This window comes from Hydra vulgaris, chromosome 13, assembly GCF_038396675.1.
Source record: "Hydra vulgaris chromosome 13, alternate assembly HydraT2T_AEP".
NCBI classification, from domain to species: domain Eukaryota; kingdom Metazoa; phylum Cnidaria; class Hydrozoa; order Anthoathecata; family Hydridae; genus Hydra; species Hydra vulgaris.
Window position 1 is genome coordinate 29,005,519 of NC_088932.1, and position 17,366 is coordinate 29,022,884.

At 27.2% G+C, this 17,366-nt stretch overlaps 2 protein-coding genes across 3 annotated transcripts in view; one reads left to right on the forward strand and one right to left on the reverse strand.

Moving 5' to 3' along the window:
- The window catches only part of LOC100199313 (cilia- and flagella-associated protein 161), a 40,658-nt gene extending 33,458 nt beyond the window's left edge, over positions 1 to 7,200 (forward strand). For both annotated transcript variants that reach the window (XM_065816200.1, XM_065816199.1), the window contains exon 9: positions 6,967 to 7,200. In XM_065816200.1, the coding sequence (XP_065672272.1) occupies positions 6,967 to 7,081 (115 nt within the window). In that variant the 3' untranslated portion in view covers positions 7,082 to 7,200. The remainder of the gene's footprint in view (positions 1 to 6,966) is intronic.
- Positions 7,201 to 8,090: 890 nt separating this feature from the next.
- Positions 8,091 to 11,551, reverse strand: LOC105847721 (opsin-3). The gene is made up of 2 exons (XM_065815412.1): positions 10,327 to 11,551; positions 8,091 to 9,546 (listed from the first exon to the last, which is right to left on the reverse strand). The coding sequence occupies exon 2, from the start codon at positions 9,535 to 9,537 to the stop codon at positions 8,611 to 8,613; it is 927 nt and encodes a 308-aa protein (XP_065671484.1). The 5' UTR covers positions 9,538 to 9,546; positions 10,327 to 11,551; the 3' UTR covers positions 8,091 to 8,610.
- Positions 11,552 to 17,366: the final 5,815 nt, after the last annotated feature.

A 17,366-nucleotide genomic window follows, 5' to 3' on the forward strand; every position in this document is an offset into this window, starting at 1 on the left:
TTAGGGCTGTAGAAATGCAAAATAAGCTGTCATTTTGCATGTTTAGGCAATCTATAAAATATCCCAGTAAACACAAGACCTGCTTAATACATCTATAATACGTATTAATGCGTTTATCAAACTTTTAAAACACATTTTATGTTTATTGGGATGAAAATTCAAATGTAAATAACTTGCCAGAATGTTGTAATCTGATTTTGATGTTTATTTCTAAGTGATCCCCATAGTGTGGGCTATTATTCCACCTAAGGGTTTTCCCGGGTCCGAAAGTTAAGGTTAGAACCTGTTTTATAACACTATGATGTTGAATGTTGTCGGTGATCACAATTTACTGGAACAAAATAATTGTAGAAAATCTATATAATAAATCCCATAAAAATCATCACAAAATTGATTAGGATTATTTTATGTATATTTATATTTTTTTTTTTTTTTTTGCATGTCTAATAATTTAGATAAACTGAAGTTATTAGCTTATTTAAATAATAAAGATTGTCTGGTCAACATTTGTATAAAAAATAGTAAACAAACATTCTTTAATTTTTAGTTCTAAGAAACTGTCTAATAAACTGTCTAATAAACTGTCTAATAAACTGTCTAAATAGTATATAATCTAGTCTAGTATATAAATAGTATATAATCTAGTCTAGTAAATAGTATATAATCTAGTCTAGTAAACTGTCTAATAAACTGTCTAAATAGTATATAATTTGCATACTTATTCCTGATGCATTATTTGATACAGTCTGATTTGTTGGCGCTGGTCTATCACTTGATCTAAAATTTACAGCAGCCTTTTTTTTAGCACATTGCATCATGTAAAAACATGACTATTGTGAAAAAACAGGTTAGGTCATTTTTAAGTGTAAAAACATGGTCCCCCTTCCTTAGAAAATATCTGTGGGCAAACATATATATATAGACATATATACATGGTTGCCCACATACATATATATATATATGTATGTGGGCAACCATATACTATATGTATATGTATATATATATATATACATATATATATATATATATATATATATATATATATATATATATATATATAAATATGTATATATATATATATATATATATGTATATATATATATATATATATATATATATGTATATATATATATATATAAGTATATATATATATATATATATATATGAAGCACATGAAGCGAAAAGGTACCAAGTCTTTGAAAACTAGCTTAGGAGATAATGTGCAGTAAAGGAAGAACCTTGTTAAAGTTTAAAAAAGCCTTCTTTTAATTTGTATCAACAAATACCTCATAAATAAGAAATTTTTTTCTTCAACTTTGTGTAATAAAGGTTTTTTTTTCTAAAACTACAGAAACGATACCATGCCCTCTAACTGAATAAAAAGTCTTCTTATTTGTGATTTTCTGACCTTCCATTCCACAGTTATTATTTTTCAATTTTTTAGACTTTCTTTTATAAAAATACTTGTTAAGCTTTGAAAAAATATGGATAATTTTTAATAAAATGCATGCATAACACTTTGGGATAGTCCATAAATTATGCAACACTAAAGCTAATAAACAAAACAGGAAATATCAAAAGTTTTCCCTCGCAGGGTATTTAACTAAAACCATATTTAAAAGTGCTTCAAACTCAACAAAATTGACGTGCAAAAAAACAAATTATCTCCTTATAAGCATATTATACTTATAAGCGTTACACTTATTAAAGGAATCCCACTGAAAGCATGTGTCATTTTTATATTATATTAAGTATTTAAAAGCATAATATGCTTATTAGTGTATAAAAATATTACTTAGTGTTTCTTATGGCTCTAACGTCTGATGTTAACATTGCAAAACTAATGAATAAGTACAATAAACTTAATATGGATGTTTATGAAATAGGTCATGCAAACCATGACTATTTTGGTAATCAAGACTTAGAAAACATGATACAGAATTTTATGAGAATTTTATTTTAAGCAGAAAGTGGTGAGGAACCTTTTTGGTCCTCGATTAAAAAATCTTATAAATGTTTATTGGATTAAGGTAATTTGCTCTTTTTGTCTAAACCATTGCAATCTGTGGGTATATAGTCTTCATCGAGTGGTTTACAGTCTATAAGTATACCTTGTGCATTGAGTTCTTCACAGTCAAAATAAACAATTTTGTTGATTTTGATTTTTTACTGTTGTAAAGGAATAAATGGAACCTCTTGCATATCTCTGTTTTTGAAGAATGAAATTTGTCAGTATAGGTTTCGATGTTTTGAGTTGTATATAATGGTTGAACACGTAAACTAATGTTGTTATCATTGCCCAACTAAATGCACTACTTCACAGAGATGGCAAACTGGTGTTCTCAAACTCTACTGAAGATAATCAGTTGAGACATACCAACACTATGATGGGTTATCAGTTCTGGGGATATTTTGTTTGCATAAAAACATTTCTATTCTTGCATAGAATTGGACAAAAATGCTTAAAAATACTTTGAAAACAAATTTCAGAGTTTGTAAAAAGTTTATTCAAGCATGGCAATGCTGGAAAAGCTCCTTCTTTACCATTTCTTTGAAATCACAGAGTAATGTTGTTGCCTTCTTGGGAAATTAAACAATACATTCATAAAAATTATGTGAGTTTGTGCAAAGTTTCAGGAATATGACATGAAAAAATTGATGTATTGAAGTCAGTTTATTCAAAAAAATTACCATTCATAGTAATCAAGAGACCCCATTTTGATCTCTTTTCTATTTGTCAACAAAATGCTATGAAGTTACCAGATCTATTCAATCTTGTTGATGATGCTAAACAATAACGAGTAAATAAAATTGTAGAACATTTAAATCTGTTTCACAAGAGCGCTCTTTATACCTTGATTGCATACATAAAGCAAAAGGTGAGATAAATTCAATTGAACATCTCTCATTTGACTATGCCCAACAAGTTTTTTTTCCTAATCTACCAGATCAATTGGGACTGATATACTTCTTGGTACCATTTAAATTTGGGATATTTTGAATAGCGAATAAACAGATAGGAAAGAAATTTTTGGAGTGGTCAAATGTAAGGAGGATTCTAAAGGCAAAGAAGTAATGTTCTATGTCTAAAGCAGATTTGAATTCATTTATGAATGCTAGGGTATTGTTTAAATACTTTAAATTTTTTTTTAATCTAAATTAAAACTAGAAAACAGCTGAATATATAGTTTTAATATTTTATGAAAAAACGAAGTTTTATTATAATAAAAAATATCTATCTTATGCAAGCACAGAAACAAGGACGCTAAAACGATGATGATGATGATGATAATGATGATGAACTAAATCATGACCTTACCTTGAGTATTGAGGTATATTCAAAATTATTTAAAGTAACTTAACGTAAAAAATAAACATTAATATCATTAAACTTTTTGTTGATTTATAAAAAAACTTGGTTTATAATGTAAATTTTAGTTTTGAATGATATTGCAGACAATATTGTTTAATAAAGAATATTTAATCTGGGAAGAAACTTTTGTTTGTTACTCTATCTTTAATAAAATTTTCCTGAGTCATCTTAATTGATGAGCATCAATTAAGATGATTGTTAAACTATTGTTGAACTACTGTTGAAGCACTTCAACAGTAGTCTGCCATTGTTTGTCCCAATGCCTTTGGTAACAATCTTCAATTATCTAAAGATCTTGATGAATTGCTCTCTTTATTCTTCACTCATATCTCCAAGATTTTCAGCAAACTGGTCAAGATGACTATTTATATAATAAATTTTGAACTCATTTTACATCCAAGATCACAAAATGCTTTTAACATTTTATCAATTATCTGCATAGTTTTTAGCTTTTTTATTTCCAAAAAACTTTTTTACAATGTCCACAAACGACAACCATGCAGTTTTCTAGTTGCTATCCATTGTCTTAACAAGTTCTTTATCATTTATTTAAGATAGCGAATTTGTGGCCATTCAAAAATTTCGGCTTTTTTTTCTCTAATGACAAAATAGGTAATGTGTAAAGGGGGGGGGGGGATCCTTACAAAGTTTTCGAACGTCTTTTTTAAATAAAAAAAAATTCTCAAAACTAAAATTTACCCGACTTAATTGTGTCAAATACCCGACTAGCTGACTAAATTCATAAATGAACAGACAATAACTTCAAAATCACCTTGGGGGAGGGGGGGGGGGGAAGGGGTAGAACACCTTCCCCTCTCCCTCTCCCTCCCCGTAAAACCGTCTCTATATATCTTATTACTTCAAAATGAGAATTTAAAATGACTGGTCAAAGAAGATTTTCTTAAAACATTTATTTTGAGACTTGGGTACTTTTAGCACAAAGCTCTTCAATTTCATTTTAATATAGATATATATTTTTTGATGTACAACTGCTTTTATTGAATTAACTTTTCTTAAAAAATTTATTGTTGATTAGACATCAAATTTATATTGAAGAAATGTTAAGAACATTTTTTAAGCTATTGAGAAAAGTTTAAAAACTTATTGTCTTGGTGCATGGCAAATGTAGCTGACACCTAATTTTTTGTAGCAGAATATGTACCAAAGTTAAAATAAAGTAAATAAAGCAAAGTATTGCGCTTATAACAACTCCATAACTAAACTACCGCTAGCCAAATCTGACATTAAATCATAAAATTGGTCGACGTTTTATTAAGCAGTTCTTGTAATCGAATTTTGTTACTTAAATGAGCATAACTTTTTGTAGAATTGTTATTTCGTCATAAATTATATCTTTCCAATGATATAATTATCAATAATAAAAAAAGTTTAATATTTTTATATATTATATATAATAATAATAATAATAATATATATAATATAATTATAATAATAATATATATATATTATAATAATAATAATAATATATATATATTATAATAATAATAATAATAATATATACATATGTATGTATATGTATACATACATATGTATATATTATTATTATTATTATTAATAATAACAAGAGAGAGATTGAAAGATATATATATATATTTAATATATTTGTTTTTATTTATGTTTACATTTAATTTTGTAAACATTTAATAAAAAACTCACAAACATTTTTTTTATTCCATAAGGTGTTCTCACTGTGTAAAGTATGGCATTTGCTAATAGCGTGTTTACTATCTGAATGTCTTCAGTATTCCAATATTTTGAACTGAACCCGATAGTTAGCAAACATTTCTTTGTAGTATAGTAAAACGTCGGAAACTGGCAAATTATTCAATCATTTATATCAATGTTTTGACTTGATTGCAGTAAAGTTTCTACTAAAATTATAAAGTTCCGCGCAAAACATGTTTAATTTTATTTATTATTTTATTTCGCCGACTTCAATTACTTCTAGGTCGGCATTGCTAATTCCGACCTCAATTTGAGCAGCCGTGGCGCAGTGGTTAGAGTTCGGGCTTAGAACCAAGATGTCCGAGGTTCGACGGCTCTAGCCCATTAAGCAACATTGGTAAGGAGGCGTGAACTTCTTAAATGCTCTTCAGCGGTGCTCTGTGATAAGACCGTAAGGACATCTGAGAGCACCTTAATATCCGCAAAAAAATAATTCCTATATTATTATTATTGATATTATTATTAATATTGTTATTATTGTTATTATTATTTTTATGAAAAGCGTTGAAAGCGTTACGTTACTCAATTTTGACACAAAAATCGTTGTTCAATGTAATCTCGAAAGCGAATACGCGAGTTTTACGTTGTTTCACCTTTAAGTGAGTATATTGTCACAATAATAAATTTTTTTATTTTTCGCATTTACATCGCGGTCATCATTTTATAATGACTTGAACTGTATTTAAGTAAAAATTTTGGTGGATTATATGGCCTTATTTATTTTTCTGAGTGAAGATTGTCTCACCATTGACACCTCAAAAAAACCGCTCGCAAAACAAATTAAATAAATTTTGCTCAAGTTTTGTGAAATCTGCCATTTTATTTGACTTTTTTCATTGTTTCATGTTTTTATATTTTAGTACTTAAAACAGTTATTGAATATGTCTAAAAATATCTTCAATGACTATATTTGAAATGTGTTATGTTATACCAGACTTTTGTTATATTCTATCGAAACCTCCATCTTATACGATATTTTATCAAAGCTCTTTGAATATTAAAAGGTACAACGCAGACTTAAATAAGATAAAATAAATGTTTTTAGAAAGAAAAAAAAATCTGCACGCGTAAAGCTTTTTTTTTTTTTTTTATCACTCCTTTTAATACATTTACTTAAACCAGCAAAGAAAACAAACAGGGCGTGTTACTAGAATCATTTACAGTTATTATAGTAATGGTATTATTACTTTTAGTTAATCTTCTTGCCTTCAATTAATAATGTTACTCTTCCAATGGTTACTTATTTATCTTAATATTATTTTTTATATAACGTTCGTAATATTAACTCTTTTTTTTTAAATTCGTGTTTTTAATCTATGAATATGGTAATACAAATTTAATTTTTAAAAGACGATCTATTTTAAGAACAATATTATCAAAGGAATATAAACAATGCGCCTTTGTTTGTTTCAGACTATTTTTTCTTACTATTATTTAAGTTAGATCTTATCTAAATTAATTTTTGAATCACGATTTTTGTTTTAGCTGTTCCTTCTTTTTTGCGTTTTTATGCCAGCTATTCGTGAGTAAAATTGTGCAATCGATAAATTAAAAACGGGTTTGTGCTACTTGCTTATTAATAGAATAATGGAACAAACTCATTAAAAACAAAGTTTTACTTAATTACAAAAATAGTTTATACAGCAAACAAAAAAATCTAATAAAATATGATTCGATAACTTTCAAATTCGGCTTTAAGTTTGATTTATTAATAAAATGCAATTATAGGCAGATGAAAGTTATCGATTTGTATTCTTTTCTAGAACTTTATTATTAGAATTATATTGGTCCGTTTAAATATTTCATAAGGTTTCCCGTCTTGGTGAAAGCTGATTTTTTGTTTTTAGAACTGCTTTCGGTCGTGAACACGAAGTTGCTGCACATACATTTCTCGATTCTCATAAAGCAGAAAAACCCGATAACCACTGGGTGATTGTTGCTTACCGGGATCAATCTAATTAATGCTTTGAAATACATTTCACAATAACATATTAAATTAGTTATATTATATATTTGTTGCGTAATTCTTTTTTTAAATTTCTTTTTAATTAATCATAATATATATTGGTAATTTCGAAAAATTTTCTTTTTGATTTTGTGCCTATTTTCTCAGAACTCTCTTCAAACAATGAGTATTTTGGTTAATTTTTACGTTTTCTAAATTATTTAACAAACATATTACAATTCTATTTTCAATAAGTGTAGTTAATGCAGTTGAATGACGTTTTTTAGCCTTATTTTTTAAAAAGGCATGCAATCGAACAAACAAAGGTTTCTCAGCTTCATTTTCGATGAGTGTTGTTGAAGTAAAAAAGTGACGTAATGCAAACAAATAAAATACAGTATTTCATTACATAAGCGTGAATATGACTTTTTTAAAACTTATGTTTTATTTATTTTTTTATTTACTTATGTTTTTTTTGTTTTTTTTATTTACTTATGTTTTATTTATTTTTTTATTTAGTTATGTTATTACATAACTTATTTATTACTTAGTTATGTTTAAATTTGTACAATAATTTTACACTATTATGTAAGCATAAAAATCTTCCATTAAAAAAAATTTAAGTTTAAAAGATTTTTTTTAGTTTAATTACGATTACAATACAAATACAAAAAAACAAAGATTATAAACAATAAAAAGCAATAAACTTATGAGACTCAAAATATATACTTCTTAACTATTTATTCAAGTTATGTCTTAATGTTTGAAAGTTTGATGCAAAAATGCTCACAAAAAAAAACTGAGGATGAAGCTGCATTAGCTTAATTATTTTGATTAAATTGGTTTTTAATTTTATAGGAAGCCCTTGCTTCATATTTGAAAAACTAATGTTTATCCTGCTTCTTTTTCTACTTCAATCAGTTTTGAATAGAAAAGCGGCTGATTTTACTTAACAAAACGAAAATAGCAAATTTTCGTTTTGCTGGATAATAAAAGAGAAAGTAAAAATGAGAAAAAATAATAGAATTTTATTGTACAAGGTTTATTTCTTTTTACTTTAAAATAAAATATCTTATGAAAAAATTTTACAATATAAAATAGAATCGTTAAATTTTAAAATTAAAATTATAAAAGATATTGGCAAAACTTAATAATTCATTTCGTTGTTGATTTTTTTCTTTATTATTCTTTTTTAAATTTGTCGAAAATACCTTAAGAAGTTTAGTTTTAAAAAAATCCTATATTTGTTATTCTTTATATTTCTTGCATAAAAAGATTGCTTGTAAACTTGAGTATTACCTAAGCATAATTTAAAAGCATGTAATATTTCGATATTTCTGTGTGCAATTTATACTACAATATTGGCCTTTGTAGCAATAACAGTAGTAACTGTAGGTAACCTGCTAGCAATAAAAAGCACGAACGATAATCATAACAAGCTCAAAACTAAGTATAATCGATGGTTCGACACATTTTTCTTTTTGAGACTAAAATTACTTCAAAGTTTTCATTTTTTCAACATATAAATTGTGTAAATAGTTTTATTTCATACATCTTCAATCCTTGGGGATTCAATTTTTTTATTTAGAAATAATCGAACTATTTTTAAGTTAAGAAGATGTTTCCTAAAAGATGTATTTATAAAACAATTTGTAAGAACATTTGAAATGGTGGATATTTTTGAAAACATAGCGGCTGTTGTAACCAACAATGGAGGAGGAACTATTTTCGACAGTGCTAAAATACCAACAGCTGCGTAGGGTGTCCAAATAGCAAAAAACAGTATACTGGATAGAAAACAAACTCTCAAATAATCTTTTTCCAAAAGATCTATAGACCGATTGTTTTCATTTTTTCTAAGCTTACATGTCCTTCGGCGATAAATTACTTTTTTACTAATATATAAACCTATAGCAATGAGTGTTCCAGGCAAAAAATTACAGAATATTAAAATTGATAAAATAAATGATAAAGAATCTGGTCTTGTCAGTCTCCAATCCAATGAACAGCGTTTCTTATCAAGATCTATTTCATACTTTGACCAGCCAATTACAGGAAATATAGCCCAACTAAATCCATAGCAATAGCAAAATAATATTAACGTTGCTCTGCACCAAAACCTTTTGCTATTTTTAAAATAATAAATTGGATATTTTATAGCGATAGTTCTGACCAAAGAAAATATCGATAAGTGAGTTATACTGGTTACTGCAAACCCAAATACTGCAAAACTGCCTGTGATGCACAATGGAGTTTTTTCCAATTTTGCTTCAGATGATATAATTATTTGAGGTATTAACCCAATTACAGATTCGAGCAAATTTGTAACTGAAAGGCTAATAATAAATATATGTGTCAGTTCTTTCTTCTTTACTTTAAACAGTATAATATAACAGGCTGTCGTGTTTAATATTACTGACGTTACAAGTATTGTGGTGAAAAAAATGTTCGCTGCAATTTCGTAGGACATCATTAATGAAACCTAAAAACAATAAAATAAACAAAACTTCATGACTAAAAAAAAATTAAAAACAACATTTTCAAAATATAAAAAATGTTTTGTTTGAAAATCATAAAGGAGTTATAAACAGGTGGTGAGACTCAAAACAAATCTTTATGGCGTCCTATTTTTTAAAAAAGTTTACGAAGCACCGTAAATTAATTGTCATAGTGCTTCGTAAGGTTGTTTAAAATTAAATACTACTTTAGTTATATTGAAACCATTTTAGATAAGAAAATAAGGAATACGGTTAAAAATATCAGTAAAGAAAATTTTCCAAATATAAATTAAATCATTTTAGTTTCATATGTGATTGCATATATAGAAACCGTTTTTAATTGCAATAAAATAAATGCAAGCTGCTATAGCTTACTTCTAAATGACGTTCTAAATGACGCTGTAGCTTACTTCTAAATGGCGTTCTAAATGACGCTATAGCTTACTTCTAAATGACGTTCTAAATGACGCTATAGCTTACTTCTAAATGACGTTCTACGTTATTTTTAAAAAACGAGGAAAGTAATTTTTTGTAAGTTTGGAGGTTATTATTTTGTAAATTACAAAAGCCTAATTCTAATTTTTTCTTATAAAGAGTTAAACAAGAATATAATACTTAAAAAAATAATACCAAAATACAAAATAATATATATATATATATTTATATATATATATATATATATATATATATATATATATATATATATATATATACATAAAAGAAGAAGAAGAAAGTAATAATTCATATTAAGAGAAGTAATGTACCTTTTCCGACGAGTGGTAAGATGCACTCTTTCGATGCTAGATAACTTGCGTTCTGAACACAAAAGAGTAACTTCTGTAAATACGTGGTAGATTTATTGGCAATAAGTCTAACTATAAAAATAGCTTAAAGGTGTTTATAAAGTTAAATGTGTTTATAAGTCATTATTAAGTTATGCAATAGCTAATATTATATAAGACGGTCCAGTAAAAATTTCAAACAGCATAAATGAGATTATTGTAGAGTTTATTTGTTTTTTTGTTGTTGAATGATTTATTTAATGTTGAAAGAAACCAAAATGACAGCTCCATCTGCTTTATAAATCGAAAAGGAAAGTTTCAAAAAAGTTAAAGTGATTACGAGTTCTGTATTTCAAATGAATTCCTGTGGGAGAATAATAGTGGGTGTAAAACCTGATTGAGATTTTTCATGACGGAGATTTTTTCATTTTTAAAATAGATTACGCTGATAAAAATATGAATACTGATAGTTAAGGATAGTTACGTTTACATTCATTTTGCATAAATTACATAAACATAGCAGTTGGTGATTTAAAGTGAGGCGAAGACAATAAAGAAAAAAAGCTAAATAAGCTAAAGATTTAAGAATACTTAACGTTCCTAACTGATCATGCAGATTCTTTTACACATTTTCTACAAGTTGTATTGACAAAAAAATTGTTTTCCCTCCATTTCTCTTCCTATTAAAGATTTAAAGAACAACGCAACATTCAAACAAATTAAACCATATATTATCTAAAAAACATGTTAAAAAATTTACAGAAATATTTGACAAACCTCAAAATACTTTTTACCAACAAAAAATCATCAAAAAACAAGAATAAAAGTATAAAGTAAAATTTAGAGCAACTTGTAGTAAGATTGCTACTGGTAGCAAGATTGCTACTGGTAGCTTGATTGCTACTGGTAGCAAGATTGCTGCTGGTAGCAAGATTGCTACTGGTAGCAAGATTGATACTGGTAGCAAGATTACTACTGGTAGCAAGATTTTTAAGTACTTGTAGCAAGATTTCTAAGTACTTGTAGCAAGATTTATAAGTACTTGTATATAAGATTTAGAGCTACTGGTAGCTAACTACAAAATTCACATTTCACTATGGTCGCCTTTCCATTGATTATAAATTAATTTCGTAAATTTCTTTTTCTACTATCTATTTTTCGCAACGTTAATGATATTAAAACAAAAATAAAAATTTTATGTTCAGTTATTTCATCTTTTTATAAACGCGCAGTATTTACCAATATAATCAAGTAATACAGATTTTTCGCGATATAATAAAATGTGTGAATAAATATTAGAATAAATAATTAACTTTGTAGCCGTTGGAAACTATAGAATTAAAAAGTCATATAATTGAGAACCTTTTTTTTATGAAATACAAATAAATATCTAGATCCAAGCAACAGTTGCTAGGAAACTCAATACCGTTGAAATGTAACTTTTTAATAGCCAAAATCACACCAGAAGGCTTGGGTCTGAAATTATCAATTTTTAGGTAAAAAAAAATTAAAAAACGGTAACTCAGTTTAAAAACTTTTAAAGTAAAAAAAAAGCGGATCTTTGGGTTTTCGTTCAAAAAAAAGTTTTAATTAATAAATTTACCTATACCTCGATTTTGAACGGGTTATATGTACATGTGCTTCTGCTTTGTGTTTTAATAACTGCAATTCTTAAGACGCAAATCTGAAACCAATTGGATTTTTATTGTTTTCCTTATATTGAAGTTATTAAGAAGGATTCGTCTTAAAGACGAAATAACCAGAAATAACGTACAAACTTTATCCATTCAATTGATTGAAGCTATAACTGTTATTGTTGATTTACTTGATACCCACTGCCCGGCATTGTAAAAGACTTTAACAAGAAAATTTAGAACGATGCAAATGTATAACCATGTTTGGTTGCTAAGTCCGCAGCTAGTTTAGAGTGTTTTTGACACTGTACAAACAATATTAATTCAGCTGTTAATTTCCTGGTCACTTACTGTACAAAATGAAGTAATAAAGATATCTGCAGATATCTTACATGTAACAAATATCTTCAACAAAAGATATCTGTTGCAAATACCTTCAACAAAAGTAACTGTTGCAGATATTTTCAACAGAAGATACCCGTCAGAGATATCTTCGTGCGGCCGTGGCGCAGTGGTTAGAACGCTTGCTTTATAAGCAGGAGATCCAGGTTCGAAACGAGCTCTGGACATATTTTTGCGTCACGGTAAGGAAGGAGGCGTGAACTTCCTGGTTAAATGCACTTCCGCGGTGCTCTGTGACAAGACCGTTAGGACTTCTTGGAGCACCTAAAATAAAAATAAAAAAAAAATTAAAAAAAAAAATAGATATCTTCAACAGAAGATATCTGTTGCAGATATCTTTAACAGAATATACCTGTTGCAGGTATTTTTAACAGAAGATGTCTGTTGCAGATATCTTCAACAAAAGATAAATGTTGCAGGTATCTTCAACAGAAGATATCTGTTGCAGATATTTTCAACAAAAGATATCTGCAACATTGACTCACGTTCAACAATGTAGGCATTTAGCGGCACATTGCTCATTGGTTACTAGCCACTATAAACATATCGGAAGGTTATCGGCTTACCATTATTGGCTCACCGTTAATGGCAGCCGCCATTAATGGTAAGCCGATAATGTTCCAACTTGTTTATAGTGGTAGCCACTTTTGGCGGCTACCACTAATGGATACTAAGTAACCGACGAGCAAAACTACAGTGGTCCGCTAAATATGCTTATATAGTTCCACTGAAATTCCGCTGCAGAATGTTTGCTGGGTAGAGTAATGGAAAAGAAATTGCAACATCGTTACCATTACGTAAATCTAATAAAAGAGCTAGTATAAAAAAGCACAATCCACCAGAGGCTATTGAACAACTACAATCCTCGTTTAACTACATTCCACCAGAGGCTATTGAACAACTACAATCCTCGTTTAACTACAATCCACCAGAGGCTATTGAACAACTACAATCCTCGTTTAACTACATTCCACCAGAGGCTATTGAACAACTACAATCCTCGTTTAACTACAATCCACCAGAGGCTATTGAACAACTACAATCCTCGTTTAACTACAATCCACCAGAGGCTATTGGACAACTACAATTCTCGTTTAGGAGTTACAATTTCAAAAAATACAACAGCAACAGTTGTATTTTTTGAAATTATAACTATTAAACAAGTTCCATACAATTATGAATGTAGTATATGTTCAAGCTATGAATAAAAAATATATACTTTTTTTTAATCATTGCTTGAAGATATACTACCCAACAAACATTCTATAATTATTTGCTTGAAGATATACTACCCAATAAACATTCTATAGCTAGTCATCGGCTGGCCGCCAAAAGTGGCCAGCCGATGACTAGCTACTATTAACATGTCGGAAAGTTAACGGCTTGCAATTTATAGTGGCTGCCACTAATAGTCCACTTAGTAACCACTTAGGTTTGCCATACTACGTGGTCGAATAGTTCACTTAGTAGAAAAAAACTCTAATGAACCACTGAAAATGCCTATATAAGTCCACTGCGTATCCACTAAAACGATGTTTGATGTGTTATATCCTTTAGTAATTTCACTGAAACAATTTTCATGCTATGTAGCATTCTTTTAGCTTTTACCTGTTTAGCCAAATTCCCTGTTTTTATATGAAGAACATTAAAAAAGGATACTAGATTTTGTTTGAGTAAATTTGAATGCAATGAAAACATATGAAATCTTTGACGCAACTCTTCGTATGTTGTGATTGCCCAGTTTCTTTGAGCCACTGCAAAGATTGCACTTTATTTAAAGAATAAATATTTTTAGACAGATATAATTTTAAACGTAAATAGATACTTTTAATAAAATAGATTTAAGACATTTAAGATAAACAAAACCATTAACATTTTAATATAGATTAAAATCGCTATTTATAAAAATTTTTTTATCACTATTTACATTTTTAATTAAAAAAGTCAATAGTAATAAATTTGGATCTTAAATTCAACGTTTAACTGCGCTTCCTATTTTATTTTAATTTTCCTGACTTAAAAAGTGTTTAATAACTTAATCGAACTTGTCATTTCGAAAAGGGCACAAGTCTATTTACTAAAACTTTTCAAAATCAACAAAAATATGATTTTTATTAAAATAATGTCTAGGTTGCTAAAGAAATTAAACATAGAAGTAGATGAATAAAGAACGTATATAAACTATGTATTTTTTATTTTTTATAAAAAAAACATAAATCATACAGAAATTTTTAATTAGAACTTATAAACTAGCTGTTAAAGGTTTTGGACTTATGCTCTTTTCGAAATGACAGGTTCAATTATGAGACAGCGTATGAAAAGTTTTTTATTACTTATGTTTTCTCCGCAAGTTTTTTGATTATAACTTAGGTTTCAATTTGTATAAAAACATTATTTTGATGTACATAACATAAACAGTAACTCAAATTTTTCAAAAAAAGTAGATAAAACAAAACAATTATAACCTCGCGAATTGTCTAAATTGTAACTTTTATGTTATTTTAAGTTTCTTTTGCTGACTACGTCAGAAAAAATTTATTTTTATTTTTTACAAGAATGCTATAAAAATGAGATAAAAATTACAGGGCCATTTTTATTAATTTAAGATTTTTTATTTTTTAACAAAGAAATTTCTAGATATAGAGGACTTTTTTTAGATACTGACGGTTGTGCCCCTTTACTTTGAAACCTATGTGTATGAAAAATATTTAACCTCTTGAAAAAAAAAGACTATAGCATTGCTTTTACAATAAATTATGAAGCAAAACTATATATATATATATATATATATATATATATATATATATATATATATATATATATATATATATATATATATATATATATATATATATATATATATATATATATATATATATATATATATATATATATATATATATATATATATATATATATATATATATATATATATATATAATTTTACATTTCAGTGATTGATTTTTAAATAAGTCTTTAAATTTAACCATATTTATAATATAGAGAAGAGTTACCTTAATTGGAACACTTAAGGAAAAAATATTGATGATTTGATTAATACAAACAATACAATTTGATTAATAAAAACAAACAAACCCTACTATACTTTTAACCATAATTTGATTCTATTGATTGCACTGTTATTAGAAATGAACTTTTTTTTGATTAGATCCCATTTTGTTCCAATCAAGGCAACTGGTTCCCTAAATTGGAACACTTTGATTCAGTAATCAGAACAGGGTTTTTTTTTTTTTTTTAAAAAAAACAAAAAAAAAAACAACAACAGTAAAATCCACAAAAATTGATTAAAAATAAAAATTGAATAAAAATGCTTGATTAAAAATTCATGTGAAAATTTAAGACAACATAAAATAAAAGTGAAAATTTTTACAGTTTAATCAAAACTTATAACAGGATTAATATTACCCTGGCAAACTGAAATTCTACAAACAAAAAATTGTATAATAGCTTTAACTGTTGTCACTAAATAAAGTATTATTTTTAAGGTTAAAGGTTGTTACTAAGTATTTTTAAATTGCGCCTAAATTATTTCTTCTACCCTTTGATTTTATTACTGATTAAGTAAGGAAAACTTAATAGTTCTAATCAAGGAAGCTTTGACTATTTTGTTATATCACTGCAAGATCACGGCAAGATCACGGCAAGATCATGCTTGCAGTAATTAAAAGATAAGTTTATATTGTTATTTTGCATTTTAAATCCCACCGAATTAAACACAAAAAATCTTATTACTTATAGCAGTATTGTTTACCCAGCGCAATCAATATAGTGTATACACAAAATGAGATCACCGAAAAAAAAAATGACGCAAAAAAACTTTAAATCATTGGTGCACATGCATTTTTTGAGAAATAACTTTCAAAATGAGTTAAAACGTGGAAAATAAGACGTTTTACTAGAAAAATGTAAAATAAAGCCATAATTCATTTTTTTTCAAAAATAAATGTTGTGTTCCAATTAAGGCGCTGTTCCAATTAAGGCAACTTTTCCCTATATATAAAAGAAAATACCTGAAACTTTTTGGTAAAACTTGTAGCTTATCCCAAGGTTTTGCAACTGCTTTATTAACACCATCAGACTTATGTAGCATTAGGATTAATTTCATAGTGTGGATAAAATATGATAAGAAAAGAAACCTCCAGTTGTTGTGGTCCACAGTAACCTCCAGTTGTTGTGGACTAACATTGAAACACCAACTTGATATGCAGAATGTATTTTTGATGATTTATAACTAATGTTCTGTTTTTATGTAAAGTATGTTTGTAAGTACTGTCATAAAAAAAATACTAGATTTTAAACTATTTTACGTGAACAGAGTTGAAACATATTTCTACACAAAATAAACTTCCTATTATCAGTGATCTTTACCAGAACTTTTTCTTATATGTATGTATTAATCTAGCCTTAAAAATTAAAACATTATCTCGTATTTAAAATTACCCCAATTGGGCCGTTCAAATAATAATTTTAGGAGTTTAATCCATGTCTAGAAGTAGCTCAAACATCAAAAAACGCTGCATCCCATTCTTAAGTACATATAAGGAGTTCTTAAGTACATAAAAGTGCTCCTTAACGTTTTAAAAACTAAATAAAAAAAGTAATTATTAGTGCATAAGAAATTAAGAAAAAATATGTAACAATTTTTAACCCTCTGCAATTGCACTTTTTACATTGAAACTTGATTAAAATTTTATCTAATAAAATTTAAATCTAAATTGATACAAGTTTTTATCCTTTTAATTAGAAAATGTTTTAAAGAAATACTAGATGAAAAAGACGAACTAAATGAACTATTTAAAGGAGTTCCAGATGAATTATTTAAATTTGTAAAACCTATTTTTAGTTGTAATAGTCACGTGACAAAGTGACCACTTGGCAGTTTTGTTTTGTGGTTAAACTTCAAGTCGTTAGTCAAAAAGTCTTTTGAGGAAGTAACCAAGCATTGCAATTTAAAAATAATATACT

Coding starts and splice junctions, on each gene's coding strand:
- LOC105847721 (XM_065815412.1), bottom strand. CDS start 9,537: ATGATGTCCTACGAAATTGCAGCGAACATTTTTTTCACCACAATACTT.